This window comes from Crocodylus siamensis, chromosome 2 (genome assembly GCF_052110815.1).
Source record: "Crocodylus siamensis isolate JL-2025a chromosome 2, ASM5211081v1, whole genome shotgun sequence".
Taxonomy (NCBI): Eukaryota; Metazoa; Chordata; order Crocodylia; family Crocodylidae; genus Crocodylus; species Crocodylus siamensis.
In genome coordinates this window covers 246,468,745-246,484,740 of record NC_143396.1, presented here as the reverse complement: position 1 = coordinate 246,484,740, position 15,996 = coordinate 246,468,745, and the positions used below count along the sequence as shown (strand labels likewise).

General features: G+C 38.7%; 1 protein-coding gene across 4 annotated transcripts in view; it reads right to left on the bottom strand.

Moving 5' to 3' along the window:
• The window catches only part of AKAP6 (A-kinase anchoring protein 6), a 351,442-nt gene that overhangs the window by 208,083 nt on the left and 127,363 nt on the right, over nt 1-15,996 (bottom strand). For 3 of the 4 annotated variants that reach the window (XM_090033572.1, XM_090033569.1, XM_090033571.1), the window contains exons 6-7: nt 7,288-7,384; nt 5,861-6,027 (exon numbers count right to left, since the gene is read on the bottom strand). In XM_090033572.1, coding sequence (XP_089889698.1) covers nt 5,861-6,027; nt 7,288-7,384 — 264 coding nt within the window. The remainder of the gene's footprint in view (nt 1-5,860; nt 6,028-7,287; nt 7,385-15,996) is intronic. The other variant, XM_090033570.1, reaches the window with a different exon arrangement.

Here is a 15,996-nt window from a genome sequence, read left to right as displayed (position 1 = left end):
GCCAGTCAGTCTTACTTCTATCTCTGGGAAAATACTAGGGAAAAAAAAAAAAAAAAAAAATCAAAGAGCGTATTTATGAAAGCCTCATGGGGGAAACGATGCTGAATGGAAATCAGCACAGGTTCGTTGCAGGTAGATCCTGCTTGACAAACCTTATAGTCTTTTATGACCAGGTCACACACTGCCTTGACACAGGAGCAGAGGCTGATGTCATCTACCTGGGTTTTAGGAAGGCCTTCGACAGTTTCGCATTCTAGTCTCATAGGGAAGCTAATGGGCTGTGGAACGGACACCTACACAGTCAAGTGTAACTAACTGTGCTTGGGGACTGCACCCAGAGAGTGGTGGTTGATGGGTCATTTTCAACCTGGAAGGAGGTGGGCAGTGGGGTCCCACAGGGTTCGGTCCTTGGGATGATACTATTTAATATCTTCATCAGTGATTTGGATGAGGGTGTGTTAAGCACCCTCTCCAAGTTTGTAGATGATAGCAAATTATGGGGCAAAGTTAACACACCAGAGGGCAGGGAACAGTCATAGTCCAACCTGGACAGGTTACATCAATGGGCAGAATGTAATAGGATGCAATTCAACAAAGATAAATGTAAGGTACTCCACTTAGGAAGGAGGAATCCCAGCACACCTACAGGTTGGGGGATGTCCTCCTCAGCAGCTCAGAGGCCGAGAGAGATCTTGGAATCATAGTTGACTCCAAGATGAACATGAGCCAACAGTGTATCGAGGCCATCAACAAAGCCAATCGCACCTTGTCATGTATTAGCAGATGCATGACCAACAGATCGAGGGAGGTGATGCTCCCCCTCTATGCGGCACTAGTCAGGCTGCAGTTGGAGTACTGTGTCCAGTTTTGGGCACTGCACTTCAAGAGGGACACGGAGGATCTGGAGAGCGCTCAAAGGAGGGCCACCCACATGATTAGTGGTCTCTGTGAAAGACCCTACAATAAGAGATTGAGAGATCTGGATCTCTTCAGCCTATACAAAAGACAGCTAAGGGACGACCTTGTGGCTGCCTATACATTTATCAGGGGAGGAAAGCAGGGAATTGGGGATGTGCTGTTTATCAGAGCGCCTCAGGGAATAACTAGGAATAATGGGTGCAAGCTGGTGGAGAGCAGATTTAGATTAGACATTAGGAAGAAATTTTTTACAATAAGGGTGGCCAGAATCTGGAATGGGCTTCCAAGAGAGGTGGTGCTATCACCTAAGTTGGAAGTCTTCAAGAGGAGGCTTGACAATCACCCGGCTGAGGTCGTCTGACCTTGGTCCTCTTTTTTGCCAGGGGGAGTGGGTCAGACATGATACACTGGGTTCCTTCCAACTCTATAATCTATGAATCTATGAGTATAGTAGTTTTGTGAAGAAGAGAATGTTGTACTCAGCTGAGATTGCAAGGAAAATTGAGGTGGACAGATGGTAATTACAAAAGCTGGGAGTTATGTTCAGGTCCTTTGTTTAATATTTTTTTTTAAAGATGAAACATCTGACAGAACAGAGCTCTTGCACACCAGGATGAGCCAGTGGTTCCCAGGGGAAACCTGAGAGGATCCGGGGGATAGCACCCTCTGCTAAATGACCAAAACTGCTTTCTCTAGCTTCTGTGTTCCAGGAACTCAGATCAGGAGCTGACCATAGAGCTAGCAGATAATGTACCAGAAATAGTCAGCAGCTATAAGATGGCACAGGCTGCACAACCAAATTCCATCTCATTTTTCATTTTACGTTTTTTACTGATGGAGTTACTGCTGTTCTAGTTCTCTTTATATTCTGTGAATCTATCATCTTAGGATGTGGTGGAAGTTATACCATTAATAGTCTATATGTACAGTATTTAATGTGTGTATGGATGTGTGGGGATGAGAGATTGTGTGAAACTCAGTTTGGAGAGCCTAATTTTGTAAAATGTCCTGTGTGACTTAGTAAAAATAGCATTAAGTAGAACAATCTCTTAGGCAGTATCTTTGGCATGTGTTATTCCCTCTTTGCTAGAAGAAACTAATTCCAGGAAAAGGCAAGAAAGGCAGATCATACATACTGATGCAGTTGTTTGAAAATTTCAAAACACTGACTATTAAAGTATTATATGCACTAGCCCCATGTACTGTAGGGCGACCTCATTCTTGTAATTAACAAACCAAGGTGTCTATGTAAGATAAAATACTACATCCTGATCTCATCTGCCTTATATCTGTTAACAACACGCAAGATTATCTCAATAATGACTTACCTGCTTTTAAATGAGAGAAAATTAGCTGAAAATGATTGGTGTGGTATGTTGCTCTGCATATTATTAGGGTATGTGCGTAATACATATTTTCAAAGAATAGGAAACTAGAGTTGCAGTAAGGAAAAGCAAAATAGCTACTCACATATGTGACATTTTCCTATGCTGATAAGAGAAACCAAAAAACCAAAACAGTCACTCACATATTCCTTCTGTATTATAATATTTTAAATGCTATGCCTATAGCAGTACAAATCGATAATCAGGACACATCACTATCTGTAAGGACTGTTTGTATTCTCCAGCTTACTTTTTCCCTGTTTTCTTACACATTTTTCAAACATTAACAACTGAGGAGAGATATGTTGTTCTGGATTACAGTCATTACAATATTGCTCCCAACTGTTTGGTCTGACTGTTATTACTAGGGGCCTGGATTTTTTTGGGTGATATATTTATTAGACCAGCTGTAAAGTTTGAATAACATTAGACAAACTTTCAAATGTAAAGCATTCTTTTTCAGAGCTGAAGGAGCAAAGCAAGTGTAACTCTTAAATATGTGGTATAAATTTAGTTATCCAACAATACTTCACTTGGCCAGTAGGAGATAAAGTATCTCATGCTATTGATCAGCAGTTATTGTTCTTGTTGACTGAGGCGCAACACTGCTCCAACAAAAATCCTGCCTAATTCTCTTCTCCTAGGATGGTGGTCCACCAGAAGGTGGCCAGTTAAAAAGCAGGTAACCTCAGATATTTCCCCAAGGAAGGACAGCACAATAAAACATACATATGTATACCTTTCATGTCTAAATATTTTAGAAGTATTCATAGCTTCTCACATCCATTTTCAGCAAAAGAGATGTACTGTCTGTTACTTTTACCAGTAGTTGTCACATCACATTACTTGCTAAACTGTTACTTGTCACTTGTTAAACTGCAGTGCATAAGGTGCTGCTATTATTTATTTTAAGATGTAAGTACTTTTCTACAAACAGCAAGGTAGAGCATATTATCCAATTTCTGTTTGATATGCTAGTTGTGTGTTTGTTCTAAAAAAATACAAACTACAAAATACTACCAAGTACAGTTAGGGAAAGAAACTTCACCACCCTTAAAAGTGATCTTTAAGTATTCCTTTTTGTTTTATTTTTTATTTTCACAGTAAAAGGTCAGAGAGCAAGAAAGCGAGAGGGAGAGAGAGTGAGGGAGCGAGAGGGAGAGCAGGAGAGACAGCGAGAGGGAGAGCAAGTGGGAGAGTAGGAGAGCGTGAGAGCGTGAATGCAATGCATTTTTAGAGGCTAGCATTAAAAATATTTTGAAATCTCCCAAGTCCCCCATAGGATTCAGCATATACCAAAGCTGAGTTTCAGGTTATAAACTAATCATGAAACTGCCTTACAATAAAATGTATAATCTAATAAGTAATATCTGAATTCCTGAATGTGAATGCTGACGATATATTTCTAGAACTGCACAATATCCCTTTTTCCCTCCCACCCTCCGTTTGCTTTTATAAAAGACACCACACTACTGGGGAAAACACTTTTAAAAAGTCCTAGGGGAAGAAGTTTCGTACAGTCTTTGAAATTCCTCCCAAACCTATTTCTTTGCAGATTTCTAAGACCAACCACTTTCCTACAGTCTCTGAAACAAGGTAAAAAAGAAAAATACCCCCTAGATATAGTCCTTAGATCTTCTATTATGCTTTTCAGGTTCCCTGTGGCTTCTGAAGTAAATGTAAACCAAAATCTAGAGTTGTATTTCCTCTTATGTTTTAATTTTCACTAATTTTTTACTCTGAAGGAATAGATAACCTGAAGAGATTTTTTTCTGCTGCTTTAATTGTATTACCCATTGCCTGGTCACTTCATAAGGGGTTGTGACCTGTTGTAAGAAATAACCTGAAGCTTCTGTGGCTGGTGCTGGTGTGAGTTTGTTTTTAGATAGGACCAGAAGCAAGCACCGGTTTGATTTAGCACTTCCTGGTTAAACAGCAGATGACAAGGCGCTGTTCTCTCTCCATATAAATAATTAAGGGTATTTGGTCAATTTAAATTATGTCCCTATATTTTTTTTCCTCTCCAAGTAAAGTATTTGAACTCTGCCATTTAAACCAAGGTTTTCTGTAATTTTCTTAGCAAAAAATAAAACAAAAACAACCCAAACCGACAAAAAAGAAGAAGAAAAGAACCCAAGCTGAATTTCAGAATACTCTTTCTTATGTTTTAATTTTGGTAACGCATTTAGCCTTTGGCCATGGATGAGTCAATCTGTTCTGAGATAATGCAGTCAAATGAATATTGTTATATTATTCAGTACAAGGTCATATTATAGGAGGTGAAAACTTTTAACTCTGAGCTAGTCTGTTTATTTTAATGGACCTAACAATGAAATTGAGTTTTGCTCCACTGCCCACTACCCTACTAAAGGCCATATGACACAGGAGCTCTTCTCTCCAAGTCAGTGACTCAGGATATTAGGCCAGTCTGAATTTAAGAATATAGGTTTATTTCTTCACTCTTGTTGCATTTTTACTCTTGACTCCTCCTCCACCATCTGGAAGATGGTCCTCACAATATACAGTTAGAGAACAATATTAGCACCTGCACATTAAATTTATCTTCAACAATGCCAAGTATCACTCCACAAATTGGTCACTAAGAAGTACTTAACACTACCACAAATTCTTTTACATCAGAATCCAAAAAGCTACTGATCATAACAGTCTCTGCTATCTATGAAACAGATTCTCCCATGTGACAAGATGTTGTCAGTACTAGACTTCTTCTGCATTCTTGTTACTTAAAATGAAAATTGAAGAGTCAGAGTGATTCTAAAACTAAATGCAGTCCTGTTCTTGCTAATAAAGCCACTTACGTTGTGTCATAAGTTCTTGGTATATGCAGCTCTCACATATTGAAGCAGAGTGGATTTAAATTAGCCTTCATGGTGTTTAAAACAATGTTGCAAGTATCAAGTTGGGTGACTGGTAAATATAGCCATCTTTGATAATTAATGCATACCAAATGATCAGAGATGCTGATACCTTATTTTTAGAGTACTTGTTGTATTCAGTACATGCACTATTATGGAGGGCTTAAACTCAGAGCAAAAAGATTTGTGGCAAAGCATATGACCTTCTTCCCACTACAATGGCCATTCCCTAATTAAGCAATGCATCTGATAGTCATTAACAGGAATGAGATAATGAATCACTTTCTCTCTTCTTTGTTAATTTGCTGTAACCAAGCGGCTAATGGATGTCAGAGCTGAGTGATTGCACTGATTATAGTGATTTATAGTTGCAACAAAACAATTTAAACCATTCTGATTATTCATGTTAAAGATGCTTTATGTTTTGTTTACTAAATGTTTTATGTCCCTTTCCTACCCCTCATGATCCTCCACACACAGTGAAGGAGGCCTTCCTAGAAAACTTGAAAGTTTTTTTAAGCTTTTTTATTGTTTCAGAGTAAGGCATTTCATTTTGTTTATAAAAAAAAAAGTTTACCCAGTAGAAATGAAAAGCCTTAGGGTGGAAAGAAAACTTCAGTGGTGCCTAGTTCAAAAGAAGACGGAAATAAGAGGAAATAAGGCAAACTTCAAGCCACTTACCTTGGGGCTCCCAGTCCCTTCCTCATTCTCTGCAGACACATCAGTAGCCAGTATCTCTGCTTTGATGATATCCAGAGCCCTAAGAATCCAGCTGTGTTGCCGTTTGATTTGTCTCTGTAGTTCCTTCCATTGACTTGCAATCATCTGCAACATGTCCTTCAGTCCTTCTCCAAAATGAGGGGGAAAAAGTGAAAGTTGTAAATTCAACTACATCTTTAAAGGCTTTAAGCAAAGGGTTAGTAGGACATTTAAAAGAAAAAAAAACACAGCACGCCTTTTAAGGTACTTAGAAATGAGACTAGAATTACTATGTCCACACTGTTAACAATGCTATAGGGTCAAAGTATTTTAGACACAATGGGACAGCATGTTAAATTTTAATTATGCCTGAGCTCAGGATTTAAAGAAAAATAAAATCTCACAGAACCAATGATTTATAAAGTCATGGAGAAAACCACAGAACTGCCTCTATCCTTCCTATTATCTCTTTTCTGGTCTTAAGTAATGAAAAAATAATAACCAGGATATATAAAATCTTTGGTTCCTATTTATTTTCAGTGTTTTATTTTATTATTTTCTAACTATATGCCATTACAACATGCACTGCTAATGTAGTGTATAGCTCTGAAAACTGTACAATGGTCTTTCCACCCCTCTGGGAATTACACAAATAACAACAACTTTAGCTTCGACGTTAAAGAAATTCCATCTGAGGTGCCCAAGTAATAGGTGCAGACTGGAGAATAACACCTGTAATCACCAGGAAAACGTAAACTAAAGGACCACTTCATCCTGGATGAAAATATGCTAAGTAGGCCAAATAAAGATAGCAATCCCAGAAGCATAGTATGCTGATTAACATTTGTCAGACTAGTCATGTTAACTTCTACAAAAATCATTCTTTATCCTGATTTAAGGCCTCGTTAGAAAAAAGAAAAGACAAACCCAACCAAAGAAAATAACTGTTTTTAATGTAAAGTCTATTTCTCATAAATACATTAATATTGAAGTAAGAGTTAAAATGACATAAAAGTTTTCCCAATGCAAATACCCGTGCAGAATATGTATATACATATATATGTATATATCTGAAATCCTAATTCATTATCTTAATGTTATTTCCATAGCACCTACATCAAAGAACATGTCAATGTGAAGTTCTCAGTGATGCAATTTCAATTGAAACTCAGCTGAGCAGCAAGACCAAAATAAAATGAACAGACTATTTGCGGGCTGTATTTCATTTTATAAGTATCACAGCATTGTATGCAGTATATGAAACATTTATAAATCTTGAAGGTCAATCTGATAATATAAATATTAATAATACATAAGGAAGTGAATATATGCAGTAATTTACAGCAATGCTTCTTCATTCTTTAATAGTCTGGAGACATAAAGACTTCCAATATTTCAGAAGGATTTACCTGATTTGTGAGATACAATAAGCTCAAGAAGTTGACGTCCTTCTTCTACCACAGCTTCTTTTAAAGCACAGTGGCTATCTACGTTCAACTTAAAACTCTGCAAGAAAAAAAGTATGAGCATCAAATGTTGGAGAGGCAGTTAAATATAATACACAGAGACAAAAATCACTTGCTACTTTTTTATCAAGAACCACAGTCCCATTTACCCAATAGCTAAACTAATTTGCAATACTAAAAGCTATTGATATTTTGGATCTGGGCTCAAAATGTTTCCATTAGATTAACAAAATGCATCTGTGTTGAAACAGCTGACAAATCTAGGAATTCATTAGGTTTTATGAAAAGTCACATCCCGTAGGCTATATCTGGAGTAACAGTGTTCTATAAAATACACTGAATTTATGCCATCACATATGAGCTCTCTTTTTTCAGATTTTCTTTGAAATGTTGGTGATAGCACTATTTATGAAACCATATAAAAATTTACAGCATTGAATATATTAGCCTTATGTGCACCCATATGAATCTATTAATATCATGTTTCAGACTTAAATCCCATACTGCTTTTCAGAGAACAAATCAGGCTGCTTTTGGTCTCTTCATTCTTAATTGATAAAACAAACATTTTCCATCATTTTTGGTACTAACATTATTATTTTCCAGTAAATAATTGTGGGGTCAATTACCATATTTCCTTTGATGAAATTAATTATATTTTAATTCACAGATTCTATTGTAACAGAAGAAGCGTATTATAGTCTGCTTAGCCACCTTTAATAGGTCAGGCAGTTTTCTTTTAACTTGAGGTTTTTTTAACTCATTCAAATTGGCTAAAGGGCCCTCCTCCCCCCTCCTCCCCCCCTTAAGCCACAAATAGTGAAGGAAGAGGGAAGAGGCATGGCTATTTAAATCAGAAATTTGATAGGACCCTCAGTACCTGCATGGAATTCTTACTGTTATCTGAGGGTTTTGTGTGCAGAATAAAAACAGTATGTGGATTTTGGATGAAAAGGTTAGTCTCCACTGGGGAACAGGCATGAATGATACACGTCCCCTGTGGCTGGGGGTGGGGCACAGGGGTGAGCGGGGAGCTCCTGCAGATGCTGCCGGAGCTGTCATTGGCAGCAGCCAGTGGCGATCGCTGACCGCCTGCTGATGCCACCAGTGGTGTTGGCAGTGGGGGTGGTGAGTGGCAACAGTCCGCAGGTGCTGCCAACAGTGTCACCGGCACCTTTTCCTAGGGGGTACACCGACACGCTCAGGGGGTGCATATGCATCCACTATATGTTGCCCATGGGAACAGGTAAATTTGTAGAGACTAAGCTGAAACATGACGTACCCAAGCACATCTGTATCTCCTTTGATACCTGCCTTATATTCCTCCAAATCCTGCTGCCTGCTCTATAGTAAGTACCAGAATTCCAAAATACCTAGCCTTCCTTTCTGAGGAAGCAAGCCTTTGCAAATGGAACTGAGCAGGTCCTTCCAGTCACAAATCTGTATTAAACACACCTGTAATTAAATGGTGTATAATGCTATATACCCCGAGGAGAAAGCAGGGGAAATTGGGGTAAAAGATGCCAAAATTGGAAAAAACAACAACCCCAAACAACCCCGTCCCAACCAAATCCTAGTTTGTGCAGTTAGGGGGAGTCTGTTGCTCAGGTTTGGTTAGCAGAATACTGTACTGTGTTCCATCCACTTACAAAACACTCATTGCTAAGAACAGAACTTAAGCATGATTTTTGTTCCCCTTCAGCATTCCATTTAATCCTGTTCAAAATGTCCAAATCCTATGCTAAAACAAGCAAAGACAAACAGAATGAAAAGAAGAGAGCCTACAGGCACAAACAGAGTGTGCCATGAGAAGGATTTTTACAGCCATTACTCCCGTTCGTAAGTCTAGACATTTATGAAACCTGTTCTAGAAGTTCCTTCATAAGAACAAGTTTGAACAAGCACTGACAATATTTAATTTACTGTTTACTTAAAACAGGCTTGAGCTGAATAGTTTGTAATCATGCACTTCACAGGAAATGCACCATGCATGTGCCTCACATAGCAAAAGAGAACCTAAAGGACCTGAGAGTAGGTTGGGTAATTTCATGTAATTGAAGCTGAGTATAGATGCAGCTGGATGTGGCACTGTCTCAAGATGATGTGGATGTGTTTGATACGAAAATTGAAAAAGATGAGGTATTCTTCTTCATTAGGGGGGAAAAAAAAGACTTGCTGCCCTAAAAAGATTCATTTAACATAACACACCAGATATTACAATACAGCTTGATTTTCAGGTGCACCTATTAACCAGTAATAATGTTAACTGAAGAAGTAAAATATGATGAATAAAGATGGGCCAAACTTCTGGGGTTTGAGCTGCAATTTTCTAGTTGTGCAAAATTCAGATTTTACTGATAAATTCTGCAAAGCACACATGCTGTCAAAATACAGGAAACTCAGCAGAAATTAAACTTATGTCAACACAGTGACCTCAAAAGAAAAAAAATCACCCAACCATGTATAGGTGTAAGTACAAATAGGAGCAAAGTAAACTGGCAGTTTGTTGTAGTGAGCTGCTAGTTTTCAAAATTTTAGTTACATTATTATTAGTAATAGTATTAAATATTATTATTATTATTATTTACAGCTACTAGCTACAGCATCTGAATGTCCAAGAAAAATTGGAACAATAATTCTGTACAACAGAGTTCACAGCCATTATATGTGACTTGTTAAAGATATTTGTAATATATACATGTGAAATAAGCATTACATATATATATATAAGTGTAGGGATGCAGTCAGCACATCAAAGGACAACATTAAAACAGTCTTTTGGAAAAAAAAGGAGTAGTACCAAACAGTGATATTTTCTCACCTCTTGGATTTTTTCCCCTTCTATTGTATTGTGTTGGGGAAAACACAACTTCAAAACAGTTTGACCTACAAACTCCAAATCTGTTTTAATCTTTCCCAGAAAGGCATGATATGATGCCTTTGAATTGAAAGAAAGAGCAAAAAGTGAGGAGGGAAATAAATTAAATAAATTAACTTTAACATACAAGTTGAGAAACAGTTCTCAAACCCACCTGCTAGTCTGTATTTAAATATGTTTAATAAAACTTGCAGGGGCCTAATACTGGCTTCTTAACTTATTAATGCCACGACAGCATACAGTGTTGTTGGTTGTAGTCATTTTAGTCTAAGGACACAGAAAGACAAGGTTCTTTGGATAGATGTGATATCTTTTATTAGACAAACTAATGAGTTGGAAAAATTGTTCTTTGCAAGCTTTCGGGCACAAACACCCTTCTTCAGGCATAGAGAGAGTCTGTTGCTGTTTTGTGTGCTCTCCTGAATACAACTGAAGCCAATATGCAACATGCAGGTCTGTAAAAATACAAGTGTGTGGCAGTGAGGATCAGAGGGAATGGGAGACGATAGGTGTGAGACAGGTAGGTAGGGGGAGGGAGGAGGAATACTGAACTGGTGATAGACTGTAGCTGGTAAAATGCAGACAGGTTACATGGGGTAAATCAGATGTTAGGCAGGTTATAATGTGCCATAAATCTAATGTTTATATTTAGGCCATGATTTTTTTTGTATCTGATAGGTTTATGAAGTGTAGTTCATAGGCTCGTCTACGAAAGGTGTTTTGTAAATTCCTTTTGAGGATTAGAACTGAGAGATTGGAGAGAGTGGCTGCCTCGTGAGAAATGTGCACCCACGGGTACTTGGTATTTTTGTCTTTGATAGATTTCTGGTGTGTGTTCATTCTGGTGTGCAAACAACAACAAAACAAGAACTGCCTAAATCTGTTAGCCCATCATATCAACAAGTGCTGAACTCTTAACAGAGCTGCTTAAATTCTGTTGATTTATTGTAATCAGTAGTGTAACTGAAGTGGGGTGACAGGGGCAACTGCCCCGGATGCTGCTTGGGATAGAGGGGCAAAAAAAGGGCTTCTGTCATAACCATATGATTATGACTGCAGTTGCTGCCACTACTGTTGCCCCTTTATATGGCAGCCACCCATGCAGCCTGTCATGTTTTTATAGCACTGCATTGTGACAGAGAAAATTCAGTAAGTCCACCACAAATATAAGGGAGATGAGAATGATTCTCTGAGGAGAACAAAAGCAAGGAGCTGAAGCTGAGGAAGCACTGGAAGGAGAGACAAACTCAGGGTGAATTAGGGGTATTGTGAAATGTACATATGTTATTGTTTCTTTGTTCTGAATAAAGGAGCTGGAAAGGAGGAAAGTTTGAACACAGAGTTAAAGTTTGTGTGCTAAAGAAGTAGGGAAGGGACTCAGGTGATTTCCACAATGTAAGTATGTAGTTTATTCAGGGAACATTTGTTACAAAATATTATGGAATCAATAATTTCTCGGGCAAAAAATATTTTTCTCTATTTGGATTTTCCACAAGAATAGTGAAAATATTTTACCACTTGCAAAGGACACATCATTCAAAAGATTTTCTGCAAAGCAATGTTTCTTTCTCTTTGCTTATTTCAGCAACAGGGCTTTGGCATTTGGATGGCTTTATATAGCCAGCTGTATTAGCAATGGAGCAGTTAACTCCCAATAGCTTGCAATGGCAATTTACAAAGATACTAAACAGGGAATTCAAACCTTGGGTTTCAAATGGCAGCTGTTTTGTGAAAAGCTGGTGAACATATTTCCTGCTATTTTTTTTGGCTAGTGCCAATTATTTAAGTACACAAGTTTTACTTGATATGCTATGTAAGTATGTAGTATTTTCATACTTTTGCAAATTATTCAACAATGACACTCAGTAGATCCAAAAATAATTACCATGCAAGCCACACTTATGTTAACACAGAAATAATCATGTATTCAGCATTGCCCTCTAATTACATGGTACTTAATATGTAATTAAATGGTCAACAGTCATATAAGTAGAGAGTATTCACATGACGTTTGTACATAACGATTTCCGATCTAATATCAAGTATTTTATATCTAGCAATCTACCAGTATCGGGGATATTTTTATATACTTTACTGAGACATACCCTATTTAATATACCTTCATGTTTTTCATCAGGCACTTGATGCCTATTTAGTTTTAAGAGTTACTAGAATGTGTTTTCCTGGGAATAAAAACATTGTTAAATGTAAAATGATTTCAGTCAAGGTTTCTTTTTCACAAAGTGTCTGTTAATACATTACATTTTTATTTCCCCTATGTCTCTTAAACTATGCTGCTATGCAAAAGTCAGCCCCTTTCTACTAGTCTAAAAAACAATGCCAGCAGTATTGTGGAGACAGCAGTTGCAGTTTCATAGTTAAGTATGAGTTGAATGTTACCATTACAGAAAAGATTCAATCTTTGTCACGTATGCAAAATAATGTGGCCTCCCCCAAACTGCAGAACATACTCTTTGATTGTTGTATTCCACAAGTTACACAAAGAATTGCCGTTTCTTCAGCAGCTGACATTTTCTATTGATTTTAGTAAGACCAAGGCCATCCACTACCATTAGCATAGATGGCTCCTTTCACCCATTCATTAGTGTGTCTCTGTACTTGGTGTGATAGCCCTAATGGTACAGGGCTATCATTTTCTTTGAGGGCACCTCTGCTACACTGGGAACAATGGGGGACACTAGACATTTTTAAAGAGGGCACACTTAACTGAGAGTAGCTCCTACAGAGAACACCTGAAATGGATATTTTGAAAGACGGTAATTCTTTGTGGGTTTCTCTACAGAAGAGTTTCTGTGCCAGTCTCTACTGACAGAAAAACATTTGAAAAAAACACTATATTTGTGAAAAGAAATCTTTATCATTTTACAAGGAGGAAGCAACTTTGACCACCTGAAACCTGATATACTACTCCTGCCTTTGGTCAAGGTAATTTGCATCATCACAGAGTCTCATAACAGAGCTCAGAGGCACCTTACCAGATAAGAAATGCCTGCTCAGAAGAGTATCCTATCTATTGACTCCTTTGTGAATTCCTATGCAATATGAACTTTCATTTCTGCCCAGGAGAACTTCTACAATCTTTTCTCCAATGCCTGATGAAGGGTGTTTGTGCCCAAAAGCTTGCAGTTAGAGATTTAAAAAAAAATCTAATTAGTCTAATAAAAGGTATCGCCTTTACCATGAGTACATATTTGTGAAGTTTTCTTTACCTTCCCTGAAAATAACACAGTAAATGGGAATTATAATCTAATGTTTTTAAAATTATCTTAATGTAATTCTGGACCCCAAGCATTAAAATATCTTAATCACCCCCTTCATACTGTTGACAAAAGCCAAAGGCAAGATGGTTTGGTTGGCCTAAGTGTTTGTTTCTATACACTATCAGAGTTGGAATTCTCTTAAATGTAATACAACACCGAATACTCCAGGTTCAAAATGCTTAGTATTCAGATAATCGTACCATCCTTATAACACCCTGTAAAACTTTTAACTGGGGCTTTGTATTGCACTCAGCAGGTGTGTGATCAAACACATATGCATTTGATTTGGGAACAGTTTACTTGTGAGCAAACTACTTGCGAGTAAATGCTCCTGGGCAGGTGCCTTCAAGTGGCTAGTGGCAGCAAACTGCTCTTGCTTCCTGAGGCCCTGCAAAGGATCCCTGCCACCACCAGGGGGAGTGTTAAGCTCCCCCTGGGTGTGAGCCCAGGGCCTGGTGCGGAGCACTGAGCAAGGAGACAGCTGTCTCCTGGCCAGGCCTAGGACATTGCTTCCTGCCCTGGGGGGCTGCCTGCTGCTGGGGTGGGGACAATGTCCTCTTGCCCCAGCAGCAGGGAGCTTCCAGCCCTGGCTCCCTGATCAAGGCAGGGGACTTGGAAGGAGCTGCAGGGGATGGGCAGGTCCCAGCCTCTTCCCTGATCTGCTGATGGGGCAGCTAGCAGCGAGCCCCTACCTAGGGACTTGCTACTAACTGTCCCACAGGTGGATGGGGCAGGGGGATGGGATCTGCCCCACCCCTGCACCTCTTTCCAAGCCCCACACCAATCAGGGAATGGCTCTGGGGCCTGCTCCAGACCAGGACAGTTCTCAGCCCCTGCTCCACAATCAGGAGGTGGGAGCTGGAGGGCCTGTTCCCCACTCAGCTCCATGAGCATGTAGCTATGTGGGGAACAGGCTGGGGAGAATCCAGATAAGAATCTCCCAGCACCAGCCCTGTGACCATGGAGCTGGCGCTGTAAGATAAGGATTTCCCAGTCCCCGCTCCCCAACTGCAATCTCAGAGCGGGGGGTGTGGAGTTCCCTGATGCTGAGACAGGGGGACATAGTCCCCACCTGGGCTCCAGTGGTGGAGACTGCCCTGGCAGTAGGCAGCTCCTGGGGTCAGGGAGCAATCTCCTGCCCCATTGTGGCTGGCTGACTGGGACCAGATTTTCTCTCAGTCAGGAGTCTATACAAATGCTACTGTGCAGTAACTACTTATGAGTAAATATACTACTTGGATTTGCAGGTAGCAAATTTACTCATGATTAGTGAGGTTTTACTGAGCAGTAAGCATGTACACACGTAGCACATGCTTACTGTGCAGTAAACTACACAACTGCACGGTAAAGCATCTTGTGTAGAAGCCTGCAGCAAGTTGTCACAAGCTGATGGAGTTTAATAAAGAGCAAACAAAATGTATTTATGGGCTAAAGGGGCAGAGGAAAGATGAAGAGATCTAAACAAGATTACTAAACGATGATTAAGAGGAAGAAGGATTACTTATATTTTATGAGTGTGAGCATGAAAGAAAGAGAAGACATTCATATGGTACCATGTATGACAGCATAATAGATAGGACTGATGGAATTAAATTAGGAAAAAGCAAATTTAAGATAAACATCAGGGAAATTTCCCTGAAAGTGAGATCTATTAGATTGTGTAATAGTCTCCTAAGGGAAACTGTGAAAGCTCTAACCCGCAAGGCATTTAAATCTAGACTGGAGAAAGCAGTTTATAACAGACTGTAGGGAACATTGCCAGCCAAGGGGAATGGACTAGGTGACTGTAATGATAGTTTCCACATTTTATTTCCATAAGTCTGTGTTATACATGCCTCATCATGCAAACTGAGATCACTATACATAAATCGTAGGGTACAGAACATTAATCTTGTATTTATGGAAGTTAGACAGGAAAAAACAGATTAGATCATCCAGTCTCTTTCTGCCAGTTCCACATCGATCTCCACAGTAGATTTTCTAGTTCATCTTCATTCTAACATCTCAGGTGGCATTGCTTCCATCTTTGCCTTTTGGAAAGTTGCATTCAATTTAAAATAATTCACTATTACAATATTTTCTTGATAGTCTGCCTCTCTTTTACCGTTCTCAGTTTTACTGAATTATTCCTGCTTACATCTGTGAGCAGCTGATTTCTCTATACCTACACTAAAATTGGAAAGATTTTAATAAAATGATATGATTTCCTCTTGTTGCCTTTTACCTATTTGGCTTAACGTAAAAACTTCTCAAGTCAAATCTTTCATGTTCCTTGATTATTTTTATTTTTCATCTTTGTAGTCCCTCTGATTTGTCAGTACCTTTTGGCAATGTGGTAATCAAATACCATAATGTCTCTTTTCACAATTTCATATTTTAAATTCATGTCAAGTATGCTGTTCACTGCCACATCTAATCTCTTTCTTCGTAATACTTCTCTCTTCCCCCATTATTGTGTACATGCATTTTAGATTTTAATTAAGTTATTAACTA